At 43.0% G+C, this 10,370-nt stretch overlaps 2 protein-coding genes across 4 annotated transcripts in view; both read right to left on the bottom strand.

Annotated features, from left to right (window-relative positions):
- The window catches only part of bbox1 (butyrobetaine (gamma), 2-oxoglutarate dioxygenase (gamma-butyrobetaine hydroxylase) 1), an 18,311-nt gene extending 12,364 nt beyond the window's left edge, over positions 1 to 5,947 (bottom strand). For 2 of the 3 annotated variants that reach the window (XM_042061469.1, XM_042061467.1), the window contains exons 1-3: positions 5,860 to 5,936; positions 3,697 to 4,158; positions 3,055 to 3,169 (exon numbers count right to left, since the gene is read on the bottom strand). In XM_042061469.1, the coding sequence (XP_041917403.1) occupies positions 3,055 to 3,169; positions 3,697 to 4,092 (511 nt within the window). In that variant the 5' untranslated portion in view covers positions 4,093 to 4,158; positions 5,860 to 5,936. Of the gene's footprint in view, positions 1 to 3,054; positions 3,170 to 3,696; positions 4,159 to 5,859 lie in introns of all 3 variants that reach the window. The other variant, XM_042061468.1, reaches the window with a different exon arrangement.
- Positions 5,948 to 6,832: 885 nt separating this feature from the next.
- fibinb (fin bud initiation factor b) lies at positions 6,833 to 9,041 on the bottom strand. Its single transcript, XM_042061474.1, has 2 exons — positions 7,825 to 9,041; positions 6,833 to 7,500 (listed from the first exon to the last, which is right to left on the bottom strand). Exon 1 carries the CDS (start codon positions 8,494 to 8,496, stop codon positions 7,873 to 7,875), a length of 624 nt encoding a protein of 207 aa, XP_041917408.1. The 5' UTR covers positions 8,497 to 9,041; the 3' UTR covers positions 6,833 to 7,500; positions 7,825 to 7,872.
- Positions 9,042 to 10,370: the final 1,329 nt, after the last annotated feature.

Below are 10,370 nucleotides of genomic sequence, written 5' to 3'. Positions count from 1 at the left end.
TCGTGTTCTTATCATTGTGTTCTTCCTTCTCTCCAGGAGATGTTCTGGAGAGCTATTATGACATCATGTTCTGGAATCGTGTTCTCTGATAAATCCACTCCCCCATGGCTAATCAGGAACAATGCACGCGAGACGTGCTTGAATGCTTCTGGCTCCTTAGTAGCTAATTTCAGTCATTTTCCTTTACTCATTCCACTGCTATGCTCTCATTTCAAAGTGATGCTTCCTATTTCCTTTCAGATTTGCCTACAGTCTGCACCCCGATAGAATGCTTCATTCTGCATTGACTAGACTTCCCTGTGTACCACTGTGCCCCAAGTTGTTGAGGATGGAAATGCAATTGGAGGACCTGAAAGGAAACAGCCATGCCAAACTAGGCCTGTGCTGGCATGGCACTGAAAGCCTCAACTGACATGAACAAGAAACAGTTTGTCCAGATAATTTATGGTTTGCCTGGACACCATGGGTCATGTCAATTAGTGACAGCCCGGTGATTCGTTGACACAGTGTTCAGTGTTCTTTTGATTACGCCCACAGGAGAGAGGCAGGGAGAGAGATGGGCTTGTGTGTGTGTGTGTGTGTGTGTGTGTGTGTGTGTGTGTCAGGGTTGTGCACAATTCGAATTGCAATTCTGCTTCCTGTTTGCTATCTCAATTGAAATGCAAGTGAAATTTAAGAATTGAATTGGAATTTAGGAGCCAGTTTCAATTCAATTCTGGAATTTTGCACAAGCCTGGTGTGTGTGTGTGTGTGTGTGTGTGTGTGTGTGTGTGTGTGTGTGTGTGTGTGTGTGTGTGTGTTTTTTTGTGTGTGCGTGTGCGTGTGCGTGTGCGTGTGCGTGTGTGTGTGCGTGTGCGTGTGTGTGTGTGTGTGTGTGTTTGTGTGTGTGTGTGTGTATGTGTGTGTGTATGTGTGCCGCACACTTAAGAGTAGAGGAGCCCCCACGACTCGTATTCCCCCCGATCTCTATTCCATATGTCCCAGGCAGGAAGCTGAGAGAAACTTTCCACACAAAACCCCGTCCTGCTGGATGGCTCTGCACGTGGAGCCTTGTTTTTCTCCATCTCCCTCTCTTTCTCTGTCTCTCCCTCCCTCTCTCTCTCTCTGCCTGATTTATGGCCTATAAACTAACATGCTATCACTTCAACTGAGGAGCTGTGGTGGAACTGCTATGTGACTGACTCCACTCTTCACCTTAACACTATTTAATGTGTTAAATTTGGCGTTTACATTCTAATAGCTCTGAGTAGTACCCCATCATCCCCTCTTACTCTCCATATGGCTGTCAAATAGAAAAATATGAAATCATGACAAAAACAATGTGTTTGTTTGTAAAGTCTTCAAATAAATGCTGTCAACAGATATTTGTGGTTTGCAAGGCTTGATGAATATACACGCCACAAATAAACAAAAGTCTTTGTGCGATTTCAAATGAGAGCAGTTGCTAGTAATTTATGAGACGTGTGAGACAGCCCCCCCACCCCCCCATCTGTCTCCCTGTGCACCACTTTGACAAACAGGAAGTTGTTTATGAACACATACGCATGGTGAATGACAAGGCTGAGAAAACAGGAATGCCAGTGTCAACCATGACCCCCACCGAGGACCTGAGAGGTCCATCAAGGGAGGACTCACCGGACCAGACTGGACCCCAGCAGCAGGTTTCCAGCCACTTGTAAAACAAAACGCTTTCCAGAGGTTTTTTTTCCTCATTTAAAAAAAAAAAAAAAATATTCTGCTTCTTCTTCTTCTCCGTCCTCCACGTAAGGGGAAGGAATTTTTGGTGTGTCCCTCAGGAGGATCTAATTAAACCCAGAGAGCGAGGGAAGCACGGTGAGCAAGCGCGAGCGAGTGAGCGAGGGCAGCACATGTTCGGCTCCTCGCACGTCTAGGGGGAGAGAAAGGGAACGCTCCTGCTGCTGAGCTGGCAGCGGTTAGGAGCGGAAACCCCTGGAACCCGTGTGGAGCGGAGGAGCGGAGGAGCGGAGGAGCGGGGGCAGCCTCATGAAGGCCTGCAGTGGAGTGGAGAGGACAGCACCAGTGCTCGTTTCCACCAGTGAGGGGCTTACACAACATCAGTGTGAACGGAGAGGGGGAAAAAAATCACTCTCTCTCTCTCACCTGCCTGTCGGCAGACGGGACACAGACACATAAACACACACACACACACACACACACACACACACACACAGTACCCCAGACTGTGCAGAAGTGGCCACCTGAGTACCGCTAGACGTCACACGCCAGCAGCGGCAAGGCTGAGCAAAATCACAAGCTATCGCCCTGAGGAAATCCTAAACAGTCTTGTCCTAGGAGAGGGAAGGGTGTGTGAGGGTCCCTTAGGTCCTGCTGGACCTCCATGGAGGGCTTCTGAGGTAAGACTGAGCTCTTCTTGGAAAAATGATGGTGTAACAGTTCAGGAACGGCTTTGTGTGCTAGGGGCGACACAAATGTCACCAAACTTGCCCCCGTTACACAACCATGACAAACAATAAATATGGGAGAGGAAAGTAGGCAAGGCATGTTATGTTGTGTGTAACAAGGTTCCTGGCATCAAGTAGTGAATGTCATCCCTGATCAACCTCAGGCAGAGACAAACAACGACGTCACTGCTTTTTCCACTCTCCTACCGTTCTGAGCAGGTCTGTTTACTTCTGTTGATTACCATTCCACCACCGAGACACTAAGTTAAGAATCAGAGACACTAAAGAAAGCGTGGAAAGATGTATCCACACACTGACTGAAACAACAAAACCTCTTAGTCTTAAGTCTTCCAATAATCTATTATCTATCTATTAACAGACAACATGGTGCAGAAAAGGGTTAATAGTGGTTAGTAAATAGATAATACATCCTGTAAAGCTCTTCCCGAGCTCTAGAGAAGTTAAGACTCGCTCTCCTACACAAAGTATCTGTGGTCAACAGTCCAGCCCTTTCATTTTTACCTCTGTAATGTTATTGTTAAATTATTTTTTTATCGTTAGCTTTTATAGCTTTATACTTTGGGTGGAAATTTTCAATAAAATCTTTTAGCTTTTATGAGACTGCACTTACCGTTAAAGAAAAGCTCCTCTTGTTTAGCCTGTCTTGCCTCTGAAGAGAAGCAACGCTTCTTCAGCCAATCAGGATTAAACTTACTGCTGTGCTGATCAGGCCATGTTATAGACACCTGTACAGGAAAGGACATAAATCAGTCTTCTTTATCATCATAATAGCAGCACATATACACCTTCATAGAACACACACAAACTCAAATGCAAAATGAACAACTTTTACACACTGTACTACAATCCACTTTATCATACTAACAAGTAATTTTTATTATTATCATTATTATAATATTATTATCATACCAGCACGTACATCATCATTCCACACAGACAAATAGCTTACAGGTGCTGTGGCATAGTTCTGGCATCAAATACTCAAAACTAATCCTTATTATTTGTATATATCTCTATTCAATATATTGAATATCTCTCACACCATATCTTACTGTATCTGTTTATAAGGCTTTGTTTTAAAAGGCTTTTTAGTGATTATGCAAGGCTTTATGCTTGCACCTCTGGTGCAAGTCTTTGATTAATGGGAGACCAATCACAAGAGCTGAATAGAGCAAGATTCAGCTTCCCAGCTGTTAAGTAAAGCAAACATGCCCAACCTAATGTCCTTCTTCATAGTGAATGATTGTCCTACCTTGTTGTCCTCTGTAACATGAACGCTGTCCACGCCCGTGTGCACATCCAGTTCGGAGAGCAGCAGGCTGCGTGCCTGGGCCGACTGGAGGGTGCAGTGCGGACACTGGCAGTTGTCCCTCAGCCAGGTGTAGGGGTAGAGGCTGCAGCTGCCGTCCTCCCACTCCACCTGCAGAAGGCGTTCACGCTCCAGGGCGCGGGTGTGCCGCACCACCACAGGCGCCGCGGGCGCTGGAAGGGACGCGGTGGCGGCGGCAGCGAGCGTCTGGTGACCTCGCGTGGATGCGAGGACGAGGGCAGCTGACGGTAGTCTGCACTTGCCATGGCTCTTCACCGCCTGCAGGGCTGCCGTGGATAAACCGGCGCTGGAGACACAGCGAGCGAATCTTGATAACATCCTTCACAGGCGCAGCGGACGCGTGGACTGGCAGGTGGCACTTGGGAGACTGCAGGGTCAGAGGAGCTGCCATTAATGGGGACAGAGTGATGACGTAAGGCTTCATGCTGGCCCCACTAGTTATCTATTTACTACATTATTGTTGTTCAGCACTTCAATTAGTAGGCAAATGTTTATGATCATCCAATCAGAACACCTGGAGCCAGTTATGAGGTTGCTCAGCAACATTGCTCACAAAGTTGCCTATTGAAATCTGACATTGCACTGAATGTCAGTTGATGATCATTTTCACTTTCACAGAAAAGAGAACTCAGTTAGTGATGGGGATCTATCTGAAGACAAAGCTTTATTTTTTCTACTGTGCTCAGTGGTGGAGCCTTCCTGTATTACTCTGTTAATCTCCGATAAGAATATTAAAACGACTTCAGAAAATTAACAGTATTCAACCATTCAAGTAACGCATAGAGCACAATAACACAGGCTAAAACACTGAACTTAACCACTGATCATATAACCATAAAACTCCACAAAATAAACAAATCCATTCTGTCCAGCCTTATGACATTAAGACATCAGGATGCAGTCAAACCATATGATTTTGCAACAGTACAGATAAGTGTGAGTGTACACCTAATGTGCCTGCGTCAACATGCCTGCAGGACTTTAGACAGAGACTTCATGCCACATTGGTCCTGAGCCATGTGTAACTGTACCCTGCACTCTGCCTGCCACCCCACATCAGAGGTGGCATGAGGGTAGTCACCCAAATGTCACCTCTGTAGTATTTTTGTCTGCTATTCTGCCTCAGTGTCTCCTTGATAGAACACTGACTGCACAACACAAGCATTCTCTGATTCAAGACAGAGCATATTGGAAAGTTGTTTAGGTGAGAGATGTTACATTATATGCTTGACTGGGCTCCTACCTTTTTTGATTTGTTTAAAAAGCATGGACTCAGACTGACAACACAGAGCCATATATAACCCTGAGATCTAAACAATAGGACTAAGGTAAAAAGTAACTTTTCACTCCAGTAGCCTGGTATCTACTTCAGTGAGACACACCTTTGACCTGCTCGAGTCCAAATCCCAGCAACACACGACTTCACATGGATATAATGACGTAAACGTACACCACGCGAGCGTTGTAAACTAGGTAAAGGGTCACACGAGCTTGTAACCATGACCGGCTGACTTGATGTGCGTGCGTCCTGTCCAAAGGCACCGGTAAATTGTGTGTCCTGTCCAAAGACTCCGGTAAACAAAATACGTAAGAAACGAAATTGAAAGTATGGTTTCTGAATGAACAGGAAAGTTTGATTGGAAATACGCGAATTACATTAAGGTAATAACTGTTACATAGATTTAACTCATTCCCAGCTAGTAATTGGCCAGTTAGCATCGCAGCATGAACACAATGAAAAGCAATGAAACTTCCACACAGCTAGCGGACTAGGCTACTGCGTACTGTGTTTGTTGCCGTGTGTGAAGTACGATTATTAGGTGTTTTGCGAATAACTACAGTAGGATGTGTGCTTTCTGCACGTACGTAAACATTTGTTTTAGTGTTTCTAATACAAAACATCCATAATTTCCGACTGACGCAGCTAGGTACCGGTTAGCTGTCAACAGCACACTAACAAACAAGCCTCGAGCTTGTAAACAAATGTTCAAATCACCATTATCAACACCAAACACATCCTAAACCATTTCCGTATTGCAATTATAGCGTGCATAATGAAGGAGACGCATAAATATACAACATTACCTTGCTCTAGTGCTGCTTCCTGAATGAGAAGTGTATTAACGCGAAGGCGTGAGAATAGTGTCTCGCTGACAGTGAAAGTAGGGCAAAGGTTAGGCTACTTGCCTGCATTATAAATGGCTGGACTATTACGATTTGGGTTTGGGGTTTAACATCATAAACACAATTTACAGCATAAGTTTACCTCTTGAAAAGTGTTGGATACATAGGCAATACAAATACTTACATAACCAAATGTTTGTCCAAAAATATAGCCTAGGCTACAGCTATTTTCCCAGTCTGCGTAAAAACCATACATTTAGAGGCCACAGCATTGATTGGAGTCTGAGACTTTTGTTTTCTTTGGTGAAGTGACAGTTAAGAGTTAACTCAACCACAACTCAACTAAAAAGTCATACTCAGTCTGTTGGATTTTACTTAGGCATAATGGATTTCAGTCGAGGTAGGCTAGTCTTGCCTTGACTCTGTATAATAAATCAGTTATTACTTTTTCTTGAATGCAACCTTTTATTATGTAGAGTGTATGTCCTCTGTCTGGCTGTAGGCTGTATAATACATACCATAATGCTTCAGCTGTGGCACATTTCATCATACAAAATAATTTATGGATTTCACAAGACATGTCCCTCACCAAGCCTGTTTTAACACTGTTATCTTTTACAACGCAACCTTATCGCAGCCTCCTTGTGCCATCTCTGTTATATGTTTCGTTACAGAGTGCTACAATTGACTGTTTCATAATCAGTCCTGAACAACTTCCTTTAAAGCCACTCACAGCAACCTACCTTAAAAGTAGTAGTGGGTCTGCAGGGACGCGTAAACATCAACTCTTAATAGATCCCTTCCATTAGAACCTCGCAAACTGCCAACACCTGCTTACAGACTAACCTGCACGTAGGCTATTCTGCTGGCTTGTGCTTTATGTAAAACCATGATATTGTGTTTGACCACTGAAAAACACGGAAACATGTGCTTATAAGCTTGAAGACTTTATTATATTAACAGGACAACCTCTCAGGAATGTATAAACACCTTTTGAGTATTTGAAGTCCAATATTCCTGCCCGCAGTCATCTTGGTTGGTCTTGGGATTTGTCACCCCAGTCATACGATTTCTCAGTAACCCGAAAACATTATACCATCACAAGAATATACATTTTACTATAATGATGCACAATTTGACATCAAGAATATATTTTATCCCACATAAAAATATACACTCACAGTATTACATTTCAATAAGCACATTTGTATGACACAATATCCTCACGAGACACACAGGCCTACATTTGAAGGATTTATTAACATGATTCATAACAAGATAGAGATAGGCTACAACATAACCTCAACTCCTTTATGATAATTAATACTCTAATGTTATTATTAATAGAAAATAACACCAATAATAATACCTTATTAAATAAAGGTCATTTTGGCAGTATAGATATCCCATTGTAGCCGTTTGCTTACACTTCTCCAGCACTGATCTGATGGGCAGAGGTGCCAGATGTTTGCTTGTTATTCCTGCTGTAAACATCTGTGGTATTTAGTTTAGATCATGCTGCACCACTCTGGCATTTGTTAAGCCATGATCCTGCCAAAACAGTTTGGGTTCCACACTGAACTCAATGCAAATTGATTAATTCTGAAAAACATAACGGATCACACAAGATGAATATTATGTTCAATCACATGGGAGTGCTAGTTGTTTCTGGATCACTCAAAATTGTAATTCAATCAGTACATGTCTAACAACATCACTGATCTTTTGGGCCACGAGGTATCCTGGACCTATTACAATGGAATGGCCATAGTTCTGTGATATACTCCCCAAAAAAAGACTCTCACCCTTATTTGTATTCCAAAGTAATTTCTTAACCTTGTGCAGGCTATTAAGTGTATGATATACAATTAAATAATGTTACAATTAATGAATATCAACAGCTTTAGCAAAGTTAAGAAAAAGCACCTCTGTCAGGGTATGCAATCCCCTCAAAATACATGAGCTCAGCTTGGCTCAGACTTTCATATACTCATTTTTCAGCCGGCTTAGTCTGGTCCCGTGACTCCTGATGATAAGAGACAGCAGCTCATGTTTGTCTTTCAGCCCAAGTGAAATGTCCAGAGTCTCTTTCAACACGTCCCTGGTGTGAACGATCATGTTCAAGAAGTCGTCATTGATGCGATGCTCTTCTTTGAGTTCGTTCTCTTGACTCTGTTTGAATTTCACTTCAAGTTCCAACAGTGATTTCTCGGAATTAGTGAATGCCTCGGTTATCTGCGTTGTCTCTCTTCTTAAATACTTCCCATAGCTGTCCTCTCCGTCCAGGTCGTAGGAGATGCTCTTTCCAATCCCCTCCAGAACTCTGGCAGCGTCCTCTATATGACGCTTAATAATCGTGAAATCATCACGGATGACTGAATCCTGGTTCTCATCCAGACCGCATTTTCTGTCGTCTGTCATTTTGAAAAGCATCTGACACTTCTCCGGGTCGTCGTTTTCCTCGTAATCGCCGTCTGGAACGAAGTAATGATGAAAAGTGCCATTAGACATCTCCGGATACAAGGGTCCCGAAAAAAATGCGCTACAAAGGTGCAGCGTAACTAACCAAGCAGTTAGTATTAAGGGGAGAGAAGCCATCGTAGGCTATAACCCGCTCCACTAAACTCCCACAATTCGGAGAACTCGTCTGAAGGACCGGTTCACTGATAAGGTCTGTCCAGTCAGAAACTAGGAGAATCCATCCACTGCTATTTGTTATAGCTTTTCAAAAGCTATCCAAATCTGAAGACAGGTAGTCTATCCAAGAGCGATTCACCAAGTTGCAAGTCCCAGCAAAACAAATAGGCTATTAAAGCAGTCTTCCCTTTGGTGCTGTCCCTTTGATTTCTTTGAGAATTAGGAGCGCAGAGCCGTAGTCTACGCGTTTTAGTAAAATGTCCCGCGTAATTCAGAAAATAAATGTGAGATGCGTCGACAAGAGATGATTTGATTTAAAAAGACTTTGCTTGTGTCCTTGGTTGCTTTCAACATCTGCAGTGCTCATGCACCGCTCTACGTTTAGGCTAATGATACCCTCTCTCCGACTCTCAAATTACAGCCCGTCACTCCTTCACTCCTTCACTTAAAAGGCAGCATGCTCTCTGGCAGCCTGACTATTTGAGGCAGGACTGTGTTATTAAAGTAGCAGGACCCATTAGGTGTGTTTAGGTGTCCTTGGACACTTAGAACCTCTGCGCTGTACAGGGAACTGGTTTCTTGGAGTTAAGGAAACAGTTTTAAAATATAAACAGTTATAAACTTGACTGTAGCTCAAAAGCCTGATTTAAAAACTATTTTTCTGTTTAAGACTGAAAAATGACCCACATCTGCCCTCTATCCAAAATAACAACATTTCTCCTTCATGTTACTCACTAAATAGTTAAGTTTTAATCAGTCTTTTGAATGATTTTGAGTCATACCGGCTTTATTCAGCCTGTCTGACAGACGATTGAAAGCACAACTATTTGCCTCTCCTCCCTCGGTCAGAAAATTGTTGTCTGAATTTGTTGCGCAGGGTTGCCTGCATTAAGTCCCTTCTAGGATGGTCGTCCATCTTGGCTACTGAAGCGTTTCCGTGGACAATTACCCAGACAGGTCTGTTGAGTGATGACGCGAGGTCACAGCCTCTCCAGATAGTGAGAATGAGCAGAAGCCTCTCTGCAGTGACATCATGCTCTTCTCCTCTGTCTTTGGCATGCTTGCCTTTCACTGGGGCCCCAAAGAAAAACCTGTCAGGGTTGCTGTGGAGAGGGTTGGTAAAAAGTGTGCAGAGGCAGACCTGACAAAACATTCTCTTTTTTTAAAGGATGAGATTTGTGTCAGAGCCAACTTTATTGTAAACCATCTGAACAAAAGCCTTCTAAGACGTTCAGTCAGACTGTTTCAATTGGAGGGGTTTGTTTAAAGCATTGAACAACTTGTTACATAACCTTTTAATTTAGTGTCAGGACAGGGGGGTTGTTCCAGGCACTGCACTGCAGTGGCAATGAGATTTAGCTTCTCAGTGCATATGTACGTATAAATCATCTATACTGCACTCCTACATGATAAAAGTTACATAACTCTTGGAAAATATTTTTTCATTGAGGAATAAGAGAAGACTAAGAACCACCAAATTATTCAGATGTCTGGGAGGGAGGCAAAATAAATATACATCACATGTGAAAACCACGACACATTTTGCACTCTCAGCTCCATTCTCCAGACCCTCAATCTGTGGATCTGAAAACAGGACCATGTGAGTAAAGGTTTTAAAATGAGCAGTTCCTGGAGCTACAGTATAGTCACTACTTCAAGTAACCTTGAATTTACACCTAACAGTACAATATATTGACGCCAAACAGCAAAATAGGCTACATTATATAGGCTACTATAACAATAACGGTCACTCAACCTCAAAATCATGTTCTTGAATGTTGTAGGCTACTACACCGAAGAAAATGATGAAAATAAAGACAAAAAATAGAAATACA

Source organism: Alosa sapidissima, chromosome 14, assembly GCF_018492685.1.
Source record: "Alosa sapidissima isolate fAloSap1 chromosome 14, fAloSap1.pri, whole genome shotgun sequence".
Lineage (NCBI taxonomy): Eukaryota > Metazoa > Chordata > Actinopteri > Clupeiformes > Clupeidae > Alosa > Alosa sapidissima.
This window is presented reverse-complemented; position numbering and strand designations above follow the sequence as displayed.

Bases quoted from the DNA above. Each gene is read 5' to 3' on its own strand.
- fibinb (XM_042061474.1), bottom strand. From the start codon at position 8,496: ATGGCTTCTCTCCCCTTAATACTAACTGCTTGGTTAGTTACGCTGCAC.